This window comes from Pseudochaenichthys georgianus, chromosome 5 (assembly GCF_902827115.2).
Source record: "Pseudochaenichthys georgianus chromosome 5, fPseGeo1.2, whole genome shotgun sequence".
Classification (NCBI taxonomy): domain Eukaryota; kingdom Metazoa; phylum Chordata; class Actinopteri; order Perciformes; family Channichthyidae; genus Pseudochaenichthys; species Pseudochaenichthys georgianus.
Genome location: NC_047507.1, coordinates 40,304,576 through 40,324,711, shown reverse-complemented (window position 1 = coordinate 40,324,711; position 20,136 = coordinate 40,304,576). Strand labels below are relative to the sequence as shown.

The following is a 20,136-nucleotide window of genomic DNA, read 5'->3' as shown; positions in this document are numbered from 1 at the left end:
CCCTTATACCACGTGTTATCACTCATATCATGTAAAATATCTGTAAATGTGCATAATTATTTACTAATGCCAAATAAAATGTGACAAAGACAACTATATTACTCATGAAATATTTATTAACGAAATATTTCAGAAATTAATTTGAAACTTTATCAAATTAGGCTTCATCAAAGCAGCAACACACTCATTTAAACCAGACAGGTCACAACATTAAAAATGAGGCAAAGGAAACTCAGCAGAAATTCAGCACAGAGAACCTGAACTACAAATTATAAATGTAACATTTCAGCAATCAGCATTGAAACATGTGCTATTGTAAATATGTTGCCGACTTACAAATTAGTGAGATACATGTGCCTGTCGGGGCGCGCAGAATTTTTTAATCCTTGGTGGCACTGAGGAGAGGGCCACTCGCAAGTCCTGTTCAACAGAGAGCAGTGACCTCCTGTTGTTCTTCATGTAAATCAGAGTAGAGAACGCCAACTCCAGAGATGGGGTCGTTACTCATTTTTTTTAATATATTACATATTACTTTTAAAAAAAGTAATATATTACATTACACTACTTCGTTACTATTGAAGGAGTTGGGACTACTTTTCTCCACGCCGTTCCTAATGAGCTTGCTTTAAAAGAAGGAACACTCAAAACAACCAGGACGAGGGTTAAACAAAAATCTGTTTTAATCATGAAAGGTAATAATGCAATACCATATAATACATTACCATACAAAGCCATATCATATGCGTAATGTCAGGAGTATGCCTACTCCTGGCCTGGTTCACGGGCTGCCCCGACCTCCCGGTCCGAGCCGCGCGAGAAGAGAGAACGAAGCAACAAGTTGCACGTCCCAAAACCAACAGAAAGGGGTGGAGTTTCATTTGGAAGATACCAACACGCTGTCTCACAGGGAATCAGCGCGGGCAGCTATGAAAGCCACAGGTGTTGAGAAGGCCTGCAGGATGCACATCATTAAAATCAGGGAAAACCCACTGGACTTCCCCGACGGAAATTGCCGACTTGATTTCTGAAAAACCAACGGGGCCTTGCACCTTCGTCTTACATTTCTCGTCGCTTCACGTGTAGCTTATCCCCGAGGTTCCTAACCGTTGCTTTATCAATATTAGTAGTCCGTCGTTACCTACCTATGCTAATATATGCATTGCATCATTTACCGTAGTCCTTTGTTACCTACCGATGCAATATTAGTAGTCCTTCGTTACCTACCTATGCTAAAATATGCATTGCACTCTTTACCGTAAATGACACCTGGAAATATCTTTGACAACTCTAAAATTTAGCTTGAGCCAATTACAGACCTTCGATAGAAACAGGCGTCCGTTTTACCTTTCAGTTGGATCCATAGTTGTCAAATATTATTCCAGGCGCCTCCCTCCGTCCGCTGGCTGCCAGTGCTTCCTCAAACTCTAGGCGGAATAATCCACTATTATGTTCAATTTGAATCAAACAAGTAAACTTGCTTCATATACTCAGCAAACAGTATTATTACTTTCCCTCAACGTTACTGTATGCAATAAATGCCTCTGAAATATAAGTAAACTTCTCAGTAAATGACAAATACCACGAAATTCACAATGCAATGTTTCTTATTTATTTAAATATCTACGACACATTGATCTATTAATCTTCAATGTTATTCCCTCCTTTTTCAGAGAAAAGCTGTGACGTGGGGGCTTTCTCGAACCCACGCCTCCAGCCTGACTTCGCATGTCTTTATCTGACTTTTCTCCCTTATCTTATTAGTAATTATTCACAGAAAATTACTCCCCGTACAGTCTATCGAGCTTTTTTGGTGCGATGTTTATTTCAACAGATAATGCGACCTTAGAATGCGCTTCGACACGGCTTTTCAGCTATGTGACATCCTCATGGAGCCGAAACCCAGGTCAACAGAATCCTTTATCGTCACGTTTAGCTTCTTAGATTAATAACCCCACAGAACAAGAGAACGAGATCCCGTTCGTTTCAAAATGACTTTTTGAAATTTGCGTATCTCTCCCTTGGATTTATAACATATAATACACTCCAGCTTCCTATGAAGCTGAAGAAGTATTATTCAGTTTCGCCCTGGATGGATATCTTTTTTTAAGAAACCCACTGGACTTCCCCGACGGAAATTGCCGACTTGATTTCTGAAAAACCAACGGGGCCTTGCACCTTCGTCTTACATTTCTCGTCGCTTCACGTGTAGCTTATCCCCGAGGTTCCTAACCGTTGCTTTATCAATATTAGTAGTCCGTCGTTACCTACCTATGCTAATATATGCATTGCATCATTTACCGTAGTCCTTTGTTACCTACCGATGCAATATTAGTAGTCCTTCGTTACCTACCTATGCTAAAATATGCATTGCACTCTTTACCGTAAATGACACCTGGAAATATCTTTGACAACTCTAAAATGTAGCTTGAGCCAATTACAGACCTTCGATAGAAACAGGCGTCCGTTTTACCTTTCAGTTGGATCCATAGTTGTCAAATATTATTCCAGGCGCCTCCCTCCGTCCGCTGGCTGCCAGTGCTTCCTCAAAAAACACTCATGACGTCACCACGTCGGAACGTCCTTACGTCTCTACGTCATGATGTTGTCACAATTTTGAAGGACTTGGGACTACTTTTCTCCACGCCGTTCCTAATGAGCTTGCTTTAAAAGAAGGAACACTCAAAACAACCAGGACGAGGGTTAAACAAAAATATGTTTTAATCATGAAAGGTAATAATGCAATACCATATAATACATTACCATACAAAGCCATATCATATGCGTAATGTCAGGAGTATGCCTACTCCTGGCCTGGTTCACGGGCTGCCCCGACCTCCCGGTCCGAGCCGCGCGAGAAGAGAGAGAAGCAACAAGTTGCACGTCCCAAAACCAACAGAAAGGGGTGGAGTTTCATTTGGGAGATACCAACACGCTGTCTCACAGGGAATCAGCGCGGGCATATGAAAGCCACAGGTGTTGAGAAGGCCTGCAGGATGCACATCATTAAAATCAGGGAAAATGTCCCTCCCAATTTGCAAAGCCTATCGATGGTTTAACCCAGAAAAACACTCTGGGATAATCTTTTCACTCAAAACAGAAATCACCATTAATTCTGCATCTTCCTTCTTCACAAATAGCTTAAAACACTCTTTTGATAAACAGGTAAAAAGTCAAAGAAAAAGACTATTGCGCTAATCTACTTTTAAGAAAAAGGGAACATTGTTTCAGGAATCTATAAAAAACCTCTCTATATGGTAGAGGAAAAATGTACTTTTTGTTCCTTCAACTATTAACACACAGGAATGTATAAACCCACACTATACTCTTCCCCCCCTCTTCCACCATGTCCTGCATATCTCCACCTCCCCCACAAGGCAATAAAACCCTGTTTACTCCAACCAGCCATTTTAGTCCTCACATTTATGAAAGGATAAAACCGAGAAATCACTTATAAACACAAACACAGGTATTGTTTGAACAGTATTCACTTAACTGCTACTATTGATAATTACCAGAGAAACTCAAAGGGACCTCTTTTAATATCTGGAAATTGCAACAAGACTTTCTGCCATTTCAAATGTAACACACTTCTTCGGTACAATATCTCACATCAATGTCCACACTATCTACGTAAAGTAACTCGTTACTTTACTCGCCGAGCACGTACGCACTGCGCATGCGTGAGTGGCAATAACTTTCCTTACCAGCAGGCGGCGGTAGTGTGTATTTGTCATTCAAAACAGGCAACAACTGGAAGACAGAGAAGAAGAACAGACTACGTGATATAAACAAACAACAAATAGCGTGTGCGGTAGCTTCACCTTAGCATTAGGGGTGTTGAAAATAATCGTTTCTATGATATGGACGATTCGGTATCGATGCAGTGACGGAAGATAATCGGTTATGGCGTAGTAACGTTGCTTCCTGATTTTCCGGCCGCGGCTTTACTATAACGTTTTTTTTTTCTGTCACTTTAATATCAAATCGGTCGGTGACGCAGAGATCAGGGAACATACGTGACAGCGGCACAGCAGCACAGCAACACCAAACACGGAGCAGTCTGCTTTATCCACCAACACAACACCACCAGTCCAGAACCAACAGCAGAAGGACCCGCTCTGAATCACTCCGTGTCGCTGCGGCACAGCCAGGGATATGTTTTTCAAAAATAATCGCGTTACAATCATGTCAGGTTTTTGGTGGATTTAATTAAGTCTTGGATTGCAAAGTATGAATGTCCTCTATCAATTTTCAGACGATATATACGTGTGTAAAGTTTGTGAAGGCAGGAGGAAAAAAGCTTCCGCGATCACCGTCTCCTCTCCGTTCCTCCAAACCCCGCCCCCTCCCTGAAAATAATGACTGACAGGCTGATAGTGACCCGATAGAAACTTTATTATTCACTTAATCACTGAGATATAATTAAGCTAATTTAATCTCATAAATTCATCGGATTTATGTAACAGTAAGACAGAGGATGTAAGTGTGCACCCACATGCAGTATTTTTGTTTGTATATGCTGTTGTAAATACTCCTGTTGTCTTCAGTGAACGCAGTCCGAGACCTCTTAAGTGAACTAAACAACCGGACTCTGGTCCGCTAAAATAGGTGGTCTCGGAGCGCTAGCTTGCGAACTCTGGAGCGGTTCATTGCTGGTGTGAACGCAGTCCGCACCAAAACATAGGAAGCGCAGTATTTACGTGTCACAAGAACGCGGATATCTTCAAAAATCTTTAGCGAAAGAGTCTTTCAAGACATCCGCGGTTGTTTAGTTAAAGAGTAAAGCAGAATTAAGTGTTGAACAGTGTCGTGTAAAGTAAAAATTCTCCGTCAGCTACATAAAAGTAAGAACACCTGTCGTCGGTGTCGTCCTCTGCAGAACGTCTCTCATGGATAATGTGCAGCAGCGCGGTCATTATGGGGAAAAGAACACCGACAGGCTGATCAGGAGCCCGACGCGAAGCGGAGGGATCTAGATCGGCATGAAGGCATTATCCCGCTTATTACACGGCCACATTCTCAACAAAGTAACGACATGACTCCCAATATTAATTGAAATGCTTTTGTGGATTTAGAAAATGATTTTATTGATTTAAAAAATAGTTGTATGTATTTAAATTGACATGCATCCGCTAACAAAAATAGTCCGTTGTTACTGTTTGAACTAACGTAACAACGGCAGGAACTGCTTCGATAGCGTTTTTGAGGAGCTTTTTGATTACAGATTTGAAAAAATCGTTGCTTGCTTTAAAAGTAGCACACTTCATGATGTCAAACCTTGGGAAGTATCTAGATATCCCTGCCCTGATGCCAAAGGAACTGGCAACTGAATATGTGTCGCCGTCTGACCTATGTCTGGACCGCTGCGTAAAAAGGAGGGTTTCTGCCCGTTACTTCTCCACTGTTTTCTTGTCGCTCTTGTCTTGTCAGTTAGTTTCAGCCAAACTGTATACAGTTAAATCAAACGGACTTCTTTGTGCAGATGTGAGCGTCCTTAACAACGGTTAATAAATCCTTGACAGCGGTCTGTTTGTTCTGGATTAAAAACGTGTCACGTGTTTTGAATTGACCAATCAGAATCAAGTATTCAACAAAGCCATGTAATAATGTTTTTTAACGGACGTTGTCTGATTATATAATCATATGTCTGTTGATCTCCAGACTAACAGCAGCATGAGAATAACCTGCCGAAAGTGCCGATGCTCCATGGCGGAGGCTCCGCTAGAAATTGCCGGGATTTGCGTTTGTACCCCCTTAATGTCTGACCAATGGTTGAACAGCATTTCCGAGCACATGACTTGTGTTTAAAGTAGGGCTGTCAAGTTAACGCGTTAATAACAAAAAAAAACGCGTTAACAAAAAACAAATTAACAAATTAACGCCACTAATTATTTTAACGCATGTGTATTTTATTTCCTCGGCCGCCCCAGTTTCAGATCGCATCGACTTTAAAATACCATCTACAAACTGATGCTGCTGACAGCCCCGCTGTATGGTCTGCTTGTGGCAGACCATACTTCCACGCTTACCGGCAGGCACCGACTGGCCATCGGGAGGACCGGGAGGGTGTGTGTGGCCCGAGCGAGCGAGGGAGAGACCTTACGTGCATTGTTGTTGTTAGCATCGGGTGCTAGCTAGCTGCGCTAACAGATATAAGGAGCTGTTTAAATGAAAACAGAGGAGCGCTCTATCCACACAACTGCGCCGAGCACTTGACTTTATGCAGGAAGCCAGACAGCGGGACATTGCACGAAAAGTCAGCACACTCAGCACGGATAGTGCAACATGATTGCAGCGTCCAGGCAGCTCCCGTTCGAGCATATGCCTTGAGTTGCACATAGCTCCAACGATCCAACACACACACACACACACACACACACACACACACACACACACACACACACACACACACACACACACACACACACACACACACACACACACACACACACACACACACACACACACACACACACACACATTTGTATTGAATGAGAGAGGTTCCAGGTTGTTGTGTTTAATATTCATGAGAATATTTGTCATTGTTCAAATGATAATAAACATTAGCATAAAGCATATTTGTCCACTCATATGTTGATAAGAGTATTACAAATATTCCTCTAAGGTACATTTAGAACAGATCAAAAATGTGCGATTAATTTGCGATTAATCGCGATTAACTATGGACAATCATGCGATTAATCTCGATTAAATATTTTAATCGACTGACAGCCCTAGTTTAAAGTTTATAGTCCGTTTGAGCAAAACACACATGCATTCAAGTGTTGAAGTGAAGAAGTTATTCAACAACAGAAAAGTTTTCAAGAATGTTTAATTTTATGTTTCTTTCATGCGTTTTTTTACTTTTTTTCACTTTTCTCTTCAGGCCTCTAAATAGTATTTCAATCAATCAATCCCTGACATAAAAGACATATAGAGGAGAGTGGGGTAAGATGAGCATCTCTGTCTGCTGTAACGCATCGAAACAGAGGCAAGTTGTTGATGTTTTCTAATTACCTCTTGCTTGAATGCGAAGGGATAATTGAATTCCTTTCAAATTAAGTGCTTCATATACTGATGAGTTGAGTAGTCAGAAATTCAGAGGGGCAACAGTTGTGTACTACATGACGCCAACATCGTGAAATATTCCCATTTGGAGGAAACTGAGAGGTACGTGTAAAAAATAAAGATGGACTGCAGTTATTAGACGTATTATACTGTATATCTGCTTTTAAAACTCTGTCCATTCAGTTCCAGTAGTCACTTACTTACAATTCTATATCACATTAATTATTTTATAAAAAAATATTCCTTTTACCAGTGTGCTAGGTTTGATGTTCAGATCATGCCCTCAGTGAGGCTTGTTGTCTCGTGGGGCATTTATGTGCTGTTGCAATCTATCTTTCATTGCTTGTGAGCTGTACATCTATATTGAGAGAAAATGGGACTGTATATTGGTAAAGCCTTTTCAAATATTGGACCCTCAGAAAATAGTGAATGTTGGTCAGAAAAGCACAGAAAAACTCAGAAAAGCACAGAAAAAACTAACCAAAGCTGTTATTCTACTTCAAAGACGTGCCACATTATGACTGTGTTCTTCTTTGATTTCACATTCTCTGAAAAGCATGACTTGTATCTAAGGTCTTGAAGTGTGAGTGAATATTGAATGAACAGTATGTTTGCTCAGTATGAAAAGTGATCTACTGCAGGTCTTCTTGTCTTGTGATTTCCCAGCTGGTTTATACACAGTTATGAGTTTCAAATATCCAATATTTTGCAGAAGTGCTCTAGTATCTGTATTTCTTCTGACACCAGTTATCTTGTGTTCTCTTTAGATCCCACCTCCACGATCCATGCATTTGTCAGTCTCTTCCTCCTCCCATCTGTCGGCCATGTCGCTGAAGGTGCAGACCAGCAACGTGACCAACAAGACAGATCCAAAGTCCATCAACTCCCGGGTGTTCATCGGCAACCTGAACACTGCGGTGGTGAAGAAGTCGGACGTGGAGACCATCTTCTCAAAGTACGGACGGGTGCTGGGCTGCTCTGTGCACAAGGGCTACGCCTTCATCCAGTACGCCAGTGAGAGGCGCGCCCAGGGGGCCGTGATGGGGGAGAACGGGAGGGTGCTGGCCGGACAGACGCTGGGTGAGTCACACTGCGGGAATTATACCTTTACTCACACAGCAGGAAATGTTGACTTTAATTAAATGTAATATGTCAACAAGTTTCAAATAACTGTATTAAGTTAGTAGGAAGCATAATATTAAAGGTCCCATCATATGCTTTTCGGGTTATTACCCGTCCCCTTGTGTGTTATGTAGGTTTTGTAAACGGTTGTAAACGGTCTGCAAAGTAACAAACCCTCAAATACACCCTGTAGGGAGTAAAACTCTAACACAGAAAAGACTGGGGACTAGCTTCAGTAGAAGCTGCTGGTTAGCGTCTTCTGAGTAAATCGCCAGAAGCGCTGACACCTCCTCATCACTCCACCACTCCCATGTTATATTTTGTGTTGCCATAAGTTAGTCTCTCTCCGTTGGTGAGCTGGGTTAATGCTAATGCTAATAATGCTAATGTGAGCAAATAAAATGGCGGCTTCACAAAACATTTCGGAGTTTTACGCGGCATGGTTTGCAATTCGCCCAGCCAATCAGAAATTGTTAATGTGGCCGACACAGGCACAGACCTTTTTCCCCCAGGAAATCCCTGCTCTCTAGCAGGAACTATCTGGGAGTGAAAAGGTTCACACAAACTAAGTTCTAGTTCCAGATCTTTTTGGTGTGAACGCAAAATCCCAAGAACTATCGGAACTATTCCTGGGAAAATTACTCCGGTGGGAAAGCGCCTATTGCAATCTCTGAGACCTGACAAACTGACTCAAACACTGTTGCCAATTTTTTACCCGATCATGTGGCTTTTCATATGAATCGCAAACTCCAAAGAGGTGGAGGGACTACACTGTTTTTTAAAAACACACTTTCTGCCAGATTGGTAGAAAGTCTTTCAGGTACCCCTCTCCACGGTCCACAGACTGGTCCACCAGGGAGTGGAGGACATCGCTGCTCTCCGGCATTCCCTCATCAAGCTGCCTGCTGGTCCAGAGCTGGAGGAGGTCGGGGCTTCCAGCAGTTGGCCAACAGCCCGGCATTCAGTTCCTGTGTGGGTGCAATAGACGGGTGCCACATACGCATCAGGGCCCCATCCGGACCCCATCCGGACCAACTGGCCAGGATTACGTGAATAGGAAGCTCTTCCCATCCATCTGCAGGCTGTATGCGATGGGAAGGGGAGATTCCTACCAACATTTGTAGGATTTCCTGTGGCATTCACATTGTCTGTAACTTCCATCCATATTCCGCTCTTTACTTTAGATGCTCCACCCTCTCTGTTAAAGCTAACTATGGAGTCATAATTGTTCCTTACACCCTGCAGCAGTGCATGGGTCTCAGCAGATGTAAAATGAGGCCCCTTTTTGTCAATCTTTCCAACTCAATGGTTTGGTCAGGTCAGCAATTAGTTGTATAGGTCTGGCCTTGCTATTAATTACATAATTAACAACAGGCCCTAACCAATCTGGATATTCATTCCAGGTGTGTATTTGCAATTAGTTGTTATTCAGAGACTGATGTAGGCCTACTTACTACAACGGTCAGAACACAGTCATGGTAGGGATTGTTCACATCTTCCATGCTGGAAGGAGAGGTTACCGCCAAAGGGTCCACACTGAGCGCCCCTAACCTCTCCAACATTACACAACAGAAGAAGTGTACAATCGTTTTCGATTTGGACTTGATGACATTAACTACATTGCTGATCTGGTCAGGCCACAACTGCAGTGCAGAACCTTGCCGGGTCATGCTCTGACTGTAGAGGAACAGGTCCTCATTGCCCTGCGCTTTTACGCATGTGGAACATTCTATCAGGGCATAGCTGACAGCATGGGAGTCCACAGGACAACAGTGGGTGAAGTGGTGACAGCTGTGTCTGATGCACTGGCTCGCCTGCTGGATCACTTTGTGACTTTTCCCACTGATGGCCAGATTGCCAAAGTGAAGCAGAAGTTTTTTCTTCTCGAAGACATGCCCAAGACCATTGGGGTGATCGACTGCACCCATGTACATATTCAAGCACCTCGTCAGAGGGAGTGGGAATATGTCAACAGGAAAGGGAGGCACAGCATCAATGTGCAACTTGTGGGAGATGCTGACCTTGCCATCACCAACTGTGTTGTGAGATGGCCTGGGTCAGTCCACGATGCACGTGTCTTCAGAGAGAGCCGGTTGTAAACTGAATTCCAAACCAACAGGCCGGATGGAGTTATATTAGCCGACAGTGCCTACCCACTCCTACCATGGGTGATGACACCTTTTTCCACGGCCAACACTCCTTCACAGATGCGCTACAACAACGCTCATGGAAGAACAAGGTGTGCCATTGAGCGCTTGAATGGAGTACTGAAGAGGCGTTTTGCATGCCTCAACTATCTGAGAGTGGAATCCCAAGGAGCATGCCAAATAACACTGGCTTGTATTGTGCTACACAATATCGCTGTCCATCGCAGAGTCCCCCTCTCTGACATCGATGATCCCCCAGAGCCCCTCGCACCTGCTGATGATCTAGGCCCACCTATGGATTTCCCTCTAAATGAGAGACTGAGTGGTGGTGCAAGGCGAGATGCTATTGTCCGCAATTACTTTTGAAAGGTAAACTAATAACGTTACTAGTTACCTATTCCCATTCAGTAACGCCGTTATAGTTACTGTGATTTAAATGGGTGCGTTACTGCGTTACATTATGTGATGGAACTGAACCGAATCTCCCTGCGGATGTAGCTTACAGGCGAATACAGCGATGTCCTCTCACAGTACCATGGAAAAGTGAAAGTAACCAGAGAGGAGTGATGATTGGTTAACGCGGGGTAACATTTCAGGGTAAGCCAATCAGAGACAGAGTTGGGCGGGTCTTGCCTTATGGGGAAAATACACAGACACACAAACACTTGCTAACACACACACACACACACAGAGAAGCAGCGCAGCAGCGCATTTACAACTTGGAGATATAACCACTATTTTCAATGTGTGGGGATAAAGGACGCACAAAATATTATGGTCAAATGTAAACTGTGTGCAGGACAGAAAGCATTGTCCACATCGAATAACTGTATGTGTGTGTGTGTTTGCACTGTGTTTCCATGGTCATAAAGGGGAAGGTCAATAACAGTTTGAGTTGGATGAAGATGAGTATGTGCGGGTGGGTGGGTGTGTGTGTGTGTCCTTGCTAACAACTGGACTTTTCCACACCTGGCTAGAGTCAGGCTTTTAGATCACTGCCTCAAATGCACACCACCCACAATAAATAAACACACACGTAAATATATATACGTGTGTGAGAGTGAACATGTATATATGTAAAAGGAGAATGTACGTGTGTAAGAGTGAACATGTATATATGTAAAGGAGAATGTATGTGCGTGAGAGGACCAGTATGAATTACGGCCTGTACGGCCCCTCATAGTTTTCAGCAGTGGCGAACCGTCAGGGCCTTCAAGGTATTCAGAGAATACCCTGGAACACTCATATAAAACAAACAAAAATTCGATTTAATTATATAAATAAAATGTAATACAATTTATATAAAATGAGGGGGGTTGTGTGTGTCGACAGAAGGTCCAGTTGTGATAGACACGGTTCGCCACTGGTTTTCAGTAGTGTGTGTGCGAGGTAAGTTTGAATGTTGGCCTACACGGCCCTTCATAATTATCACTTTCAGCTCCTCCTCATGCCTCCGGCCATCCTTTATTATCCTCACTCTTTGCTCTGCTGTCTCTGATCTTCCAACACTGTCAAAGGTTTTAAGGAATTTCAAATACTACAGTTTCAACATTACAGAGTTCATTCAACCCTGGATTTGATAACATTAAGATAAAATAGTTTATGATCAAATTAATTTAAGGAGACTTCATGTACAGATAGAGGTACAGACCAAGCCTTCGGAAGTGCGCCAAATGGTGGTACTACAACTTCCATGTCAGTCATTTGATGTCATTGCGCCCAAGAAGACTTGTTCTCATTGACTCACCACAGGAAAGACACATTTGTTACAGTTTTTCTCAATTGCTAAACCCACTATTTAGAATCAAAATTCATTTCTTCAAAACAAGAACATAGCCATCTAAACAGAAACACACTTGCCATAACTCTGAATATCTTTTGCAAAATGCACTTACATGACCAAAACTGAAAATACTGGTCACAAAAAAGAATAAGTCGATTGAAACGGAACAAATTGTCCTCTAATGAGACAAATGTGTTTTCATAACTGACTAACTCCGGTCACCATAATAACACATTCTACCATAACAATATACATTTCTTGCAAAGTGCTCTAAGGCACTCAAAACTAAAAATACCCCTTCCAAAACCTCTCTTAGAAGACTATTTGAACAGTCATTACTAAGTGGCACACTAAATACTGACTACAATCATCAATACACAAACCTCAAGCTATCCATATTGGAAACTGAACGGAAAACTGACAAGTTGGGAGAAACAAACGTACATATAGGAAAAACAGTATGTTACTGTAACTATGTCATTGTTTTTATTGTCTCATTTTCAGAAGAGCACCGTAACAGAAACAAAAGATGAATAGCAATACACTGGAAAACAAATAACATGGGTAAATGATGTAAATCAGCAGTAAAGCAGAGAATGAGATCTATATAGCTTTACTGATCTGCTCTTTGGCCTCTGTCTGGCCACATAGCCTCATCTACGTCACAGCGTATGTCTTCCCTTGCGGGCAGCGTGGGAAATATCTCCTTGCGTGTCGACACCACCCTTGACAGGATTCCGCAGAGATGTCCCGACAGCCAGCATTCATTGCGTCCAAAAGGGGCATTCTGTCATGAGGATGATGGTCACAAACCTTCCATCTCCAGGCAGAGAAGAACTCCTCAATGGGGTTTAGAAATGGGGAGTATGGAGGGAGGAACTCCATGGCCATGTGTGGATGAGCCTCAAACCATGCCCTCACGTCACGAGAGTGGTGGAATGCCACATTGTCCCATATGACCACGTGAACCGACCTCACTCGATCCCTCTCTTCTGGTGGCACAAGTCGGTCATACAGGACATCCAGGAAGGCAAGGACACGTTGCGTGTTATATGCTCCCATTACAGGGAGCCGCACACAATGTTATGTTTCCTCCCCTTTGGCCTGGAACAAAGACTGTTGCTCTTTGCCCAATAAGTTCCTCCCACGTCTCCTCACTTTGGAGAGGTTGAAGCCTGCTTCATCCACATATACAAAAACATGTGGTAATGCATTGCCTTCCAGCTCCATCATTCGCTAAAGAAAATGAAACAAACAGAGGACCGTTTTACATTACTGTAAGCAGTCCGACATACTAAAAATATAGGCAAGCCATCACTGTGATTGAGGTCCTTACCTGTACATACCGGTGCCTTAACTCCTTCACACGGTCAGAGTTGCGTTCAAAAGGAACCTTATAGATCTGTTTCATTCTGAGGTGGTGCCTCTTTAACACCCGCTCAATGGTTGCAGCACTTATAGATGGAATGTTACTGAAGACATCCTGGTCTGCAATTATTCTGGCCCGAATCTCCCTTAAGCAGATTTCATTGTTGGCCACAACCATATCAACAATGGCAGACTCTTGTTCTGGAGTAAAGGCCTTTCCTCTGCCACCAGAGCGGGGTGCTCTTTCAGTTCTATCAATAAATATTTGAGAATGTTATGTACTGTAATATAAAAACAGTGATCGAAACCTACATAAAAATAGAAATGCATGAAGTGCTGTAAAAAAGGGTTACAGTAGCTTACCTATTTTCGTGCCTGAAGATCCTAATAATGGATGCCACTGTTGATCTCCGTATATTGGGCTGAACCCTTTGGCCAGCCTCACTGAGGGACATGCCATGGTTTATGACGTGGTCCACAATAGTTGCACGGGTGTTGTCCGAAACTACTGTTCGCATTGGTCCCCTTTCAACTCTTCCACCACGCATACGTACAGCCCTCCCTCTTCCTCTCTGAACATCAGCCCTCCCTCTTCCTCGCTGAACATCAGGGTTCCCTCTTCCTTTCTGAACATCAGGGTTCCCTCTTCCTCTCTGAACAACAGGGTTCCCTCTTCCTCTCTGAACAACAGGGTTCCCTCTTCCTTTCTGAACATCAGGGTTCCCTCTTCCTCTGTGAACATCAGCCCTCCCTCTTCCTCGCTGAACATCAGGGTTCCCTCTTCCTCTCTGAACATCAGGGTTCCCTCTTCCTCTCTGAACAACAGGGTTCCCTCTTCCTCTGTGAACATCAGCCCTCCCTCTTCCTCGCTGAACATCAGGGTTCCCTCTTCCTCTCTGAACATCAGGGTTCCCTCTTCCTCTCTGAACATCAGGGTTCCCTCTTCCTCTCTGAACAACAGGGTTCCCTCTTCCTCTCTGAACAACAGGGTTCCCTCTTCCTCTCTGAACATCAGGGTTCCTTCTTCCTCTCTGAGCTCCTCTACCTACTCGATCAGCCATTTTGTTCACACAAACATCTTACTGAAGTGAGGGAGGTCTTTTATAGGATTCTCACTAATTACAATTACTATAGGAAAGTCAATGATATCAGCTTACAGTAACATCATTACTGTAAGGTATACAGTACATTCCATGCAGTTACCTTTTTCAATGAGGTGATTGACTGATAACAAGTGTTAATATTTTGCACATCAAGTGTCAATTAGTGTAGCTATGGTCTAAATGTATGAGGAGTAAGTGTTATCCACTGTGAGAAGATTATTTTGTTTTGTAGACATGAGTTACACAAAAGATTTTTGATGTTTGTGTAGAGAATTGTGTGATCTGTTTTGCAAAACACTGCTTAGCATCTGCATTTTGTGTGATATCAATGATAAATGGTATACTGTTGTAGAGAAATGGTTTACTGTTTCGATGGCTGTGCTGTTGGTTTGATGAAAGGAATTTTGATTCTAAATAGTGGGTTTAGCGATTGAGAAAAACTGTAATCAGTGAAGGTATATTAACTACCCAGTACAAACACCTGAATAGGCTTTATTCAAATCATTAGGTCATAAAAGTTGCGAATGTGGTAAACGCCAAATCCAGAGTTATTGTCCCTTTTCATTCGTTTGACTGAGCCGAGACCAGACATGACCCTTCGTATTAGAGGAAGGGCATAAGGAATATGAAAGTGTGCATGCTCAATGGGCCAATGGATGCCGAAGATCACAGGAAGACCTAGTGATGATCCGCTAGTTTTGCCTGAGTGTTAGGGCCATTTTGGCTTCCTGCACCTCAATTTTCATAGGAGGTAACCGAGCCCCACCAATGCTTTATCCAGTTCTCTTTATACATTCACAGATACAGTGTTCATTTTGGCAGCTATTTTTGATTTAGCCTTAGTCTTTAGACAAAAATGTTATTAGTTTTAGTCCAGTTTTAGTCTATGAAAAATCTTTAGATTTTAGTCAACTTTTAGTCCAAATGTTTTCTCTCTTTAAACTAATTCAGTTATATATAAAATATATATAATTATGTTATTATATTGTACTGTACTTGAGTAAAATGTTGAGGTCCTTATACTTTACTGGAGTATTTAAGTATTTTGCTACTTAGTACTTCTACTCCACTACAGTTCAGAGGTATTAATGATGTGAAACATAATCAAGTGTTAAGTAGTCAGACTTTAGTTCCACCTGGAGTAAATTCACAAGCTACCCTGCAGTAAACAGTCATTCAAACTAGCTGCACCTTCTGGCCTGGTTCTACGGGGGTGCATAAGGGTGCATTGCACCTTCATTTGAGTCGTTATGCACCCTCATTTGAAAAAAGAAAAGTGAAAAATAGTACATATATAATAACAATAATAATAATAATAGAAGTAATAATATTAATAATAAGAATATAGTTGAAATACAATAAATCGTAATTGTGGTTAAATAACATTGTCTGCTGCATTTATTACATAAATGTAAACGGTAAGTAACATTATTATGTCAGGTGCGCCGCGCGCGTGACTGTGCCCCTGCACGTTCGTCATCTGCAAAGTGCTTACACAGCAGTCAATGATGGACATCAGAAAATGGTTAAAACAACCAGCCTTTATCGCCAGCAGCAGTAACACTGCATCTACTGCAGGTAATAACATTTCAGATCATGGGGACATTACATTACCCGCGGCCACTGTCTTGGACACTAACGTCCGACTCGCTGGCTTTGCCCGCCTCGCCCACGGAGGCGGAGCAGCCGCAGCTGTCTTCGTTGCCCCAAACACCGCCACCCCTCGGCGGCCCGCAAGTGCCAGAGGACCTCGGCAAAACAGAGCCTGCCCAGGTATATTTAAAAAAGTACCCAACTCGCCTTTACAGTGGGGTAAGGTGCTCATTTTGCAGCTCATGGTTTCAAAACAGAGATTGACTGGAATATTCATGTAAAAAATATGCCATCTTCTGCTTTGCATGTAGACATTTCGGTTCAAGTAAGTCAGATGCCTTCACCACAACTGGCTACAACAACTGGCGCCATGCTCTTATAGGCTACGTGATAAGGGACTGGGAAGGCATGAATCAAGCAAAGAGCACATATATCCTATAGATCTTAATTTTGCTCTCAAAGTGCACCAGATTGATGCTTTTAACTTCAATAATTAAAAAAAAAAAAATCTTCCTGGGGGAGCATGCCCCCGGACCCCCCTAGAGGGTGTTAGGTCCACTCCCCACTTAGCAAAAAAAAATAGCACTTTACCCTCTCTAATCTCAGATGCACCCTGAGTCATGTTTTTTTTCCACGACACTGTGTCTCAGGGGATCTTAATATTTAAGAACCTATTAATGTGTTATACCAGATTAACGGGAATAATCTCAGCTAACTGACTATACAAACCATTTTTACCAAAACAAAACACAAGTCTCATAAGAAGCATCTAAATGACCCCTGAGAGAAAAATGCTAACGCACTTGGCACAGAACTCAATATACCCTTATTACTTATCGTAGCTGCACATACGAGATTCCACAGATTAATTAGGTATATATATCATCACTGAGTTATCCGAACTCTTGACAGGGCAAGCAAACACAGACATCACAACACGTACCTTTACGGAGCTTTTACGGGAGATCGTCTCACCGTAGCTGTCAATCTGATCAAAAGACGTGTTCAATGGCATTAAAACGAGAAAAAACACATGTGCTTTAACCACTAGGCGGTGCACACAAGGTACACACAGCCATAATAACTTTGTATTATTAGTGTACTGTTCTCGTTTTCAACATGTGGATATTGAAACTTAACAGCCGGCTAAACTCTCCTCAGCATCATTCCTCCAAGTAACAGGTAGGTGTTGTATTTGGCAGGGATTTTAATGGTAAGAAGTGTGAAACTGAAACAAAATACATTTCTCCATAAGTACACATAAAACAATGATATGTTTTTAAAGGTGACATGTCATGCTTTTCCGGTTATTACCCGTCCCCTTGTGTGTTATGAACACAACCTAACCCAAACCTTTTGTGCCCAATGCACACCAAAGGACAAGTACAAATCTCAAGGCACACCTATTGTGCAAAATAGCCCTTATACCACGTGTTATCACTCATATCATGTAAAATATCTGTAAATGTGCATAATTATTTACTAATGCCAAATAAAATGTGACAAAGACAACTATATTACTCATGAAATATTTATTAACGAAATATTTCAGAAATTAATTTGAAACTTTATCAAATTAGGCTTCATCAAAGCAGCAACACACTCATTTAAACCAGACAGGTCACAACATTAAAAATGAGGCAAAGGAAACTCAGCAGAAATTCAGCACAGAGAACCTGAACTACAAATTATAAATGTAACATTTCAGCAATCAGCATTGAAACATGTGCTATTGTAAATATGTTGCCGACTTACAAATTAGTGAGATACATGTGCCTGTCGGGGCGCGCAGAATTTTTTAATCCTTGGTGGCACTGAGGAGAGGGCCACTCGCAAGTCCTGTTCAACAGAGAGCAGTGACCTCCTGTTGTTCTTCATGTAAATCAGAGTAGAGAACGCCAACTCCAGAGATGGGGTCGTTACTCATTTTTTTTAATATATTACATATTACTTTTAAAAAAAAGTAATATATTACATTACACTACTTCGTTACTATTGAAGGAGTTGGGACTACTTTTCTCCACGCCGTTCCTAATGAGCTTGCTTTAAAAGAAGGAACACTCAAAACAACCAGGACGAGGGTTAAACAAAAATCTGTTTTAATCATGAAAGGTAATAATGCAATACCATATAATACATTACCATACAAAGCCATATCATATGCGTAATGTCAGGAGTATGCCTACTCCTGGCCTGGTTCACGGGCTGCCCCGACCTCCCGGTCCGAGCCGCGCGAGAAGAGAGAACGAAGCAACAAGTTGCACGTCCCAAAACCAACAGAAAGGGGTGGAGTTTCATTTGGAAGATACCAACACGCTGTCTCACAGGGAATCAGCGCGGGCAGCTATGAAAGCCACAGGTGTTGAGAAGGCCTGCAGGATGCACATCATTAAAATCAGGGAAAACCCACTGGACTTCCCCGACGGAAATTGCCGACTTGATTTCTGAAAAACCAACGGGGCCTTGCACCTTCGTCTTACATTTCTCGTCGCTTCACGTGTAGCTTATCCCCGAGGTTCCTAACCGTTGCTTTATCAATATTAGTAGTCCGTCGTTACCTACCTATGCTAATATATGCATTGCATCATTTACCGTAGTCCTTTGTTACCTACCGATGCAATATTAGTAGTCCTTCGTTACCTACCTATGCTAAAATATGCATTGCACTCTTTACCGTAAATGACACCTGGAAATATCTTTGACAACTCTAAAATTTAGCTTGAGCCAATTACAGACCTTCGATAGAAACAGGCGTCCGTTTTACCTTTCAGTTGGATCCATAGTTGTCAAATATTATTCCAGGCGCCTCCCTCCGTCCGCTGGCTGCCAGTGCTTCCTCAAACTCTAGGCGGAATAATCCACTATTATGTTCAATTTGAATCAAACAAGTAAACTTGCTTCATATACTCAGCAAACAGTATTATTACTTTCCCTCAACGTTACTGTATGCAATAAATGCCTCTGAAATATAAGTAAACTTCTCAGTAAATGACAAATACCACGAAATTCACAATGCAATGTTTCTTATTTATTTAAATATCTACGACACATTGATCTATTAATCTTCAATGTTATTCCCTCCTTTTTCAGAGAAAAGCTGTGACGTGGGGGCTTTCTCGAACCCACGCCTCCAGCCTGACTTCGCATGTCTTTATCTGACTTTTCTCCCTTATCTTATTAGTAATTATTCACAGAAAATTACTCCCCGTACAGTCTATCGAGCTTTTTTGGTGCGATGTTTATTTCAACAGATAATGCGACCTTAGAATGCGCTTCGACACGGCTTTTCAGCTATGTGACATCCTCATGGAGCCGAAACCCAGGTCAACAGAATCCTTTATCGTCACGTTTAGCTTCTTAGATTAATAACCCCACAGAACAAGAGAACGAGATCCCGTTCGTTTCAAAATGACTTTTTGAAATTTGCGTATCTCTCCCTTGGATTTATAACATATAATACACTCCAGCTTCCTATGAAGCTGAAGAAGTATTATTCAGTTTCGCCCTGGATGGATATCTTTTTTTAAGAAACCCACTGGACTTCCCCGACGGAAATTGCCGACTTGATTTCTGAAAAACCAACGGGGCCTTGCACCTTCGTCTTACATTTCTCGTCGCTTCACGTGTAGCTTATCCCCGAGGTTCCTAACCGTTGCTTTATCAATATTAGTAGTCCGTCGTTACCTACCTATGCTAATATATGCATTGCATCATTTACCGTAGTCCTTTGTTACCTACCGATGCAATATTAGTAGTCCTTCGTTACCTACCTATGCTAAAATATGCATTGCACTCTTTACCGTAAATGACACCTGGAAATATCTTTGACAACTCTAAAATGTAGCTTGAGCCAATTACAGACCTTCGATAGAAACAGGCGTCCGTTTTACCTTTCAGTTGGATCCATAGTTGTCAAATATTATTCCAGGCGCCTCCCTCCGTCCGCTGGCTG

The 20,136-nt window shown here is 42.2% G+C and overlaps 1 protein-coding gene across 1 annotated transcript in view; it reads left to right on the top strand.

Annotated features, from left to right (window-relative positions):
• Positions 1–7,892: 7,892 nt before the first annotated feature.
• Positions 7,893–20,136, top strand: part of raly (RALY heterogeneous nuclear ribonucleoprotein) — a 141,442-nt gene continuing 129,198 nt past the window's right edge. Inside the window, exon 1 of the mRNA XM_034082245.2 lies at positions 7,893–8,148. Coding sequence (XP_033938136.2) covers positions 7,893–8,148 — 256 coding nt within the window. The remainder of the gene's footprint in view (positions 8,149–20,136) is intronic.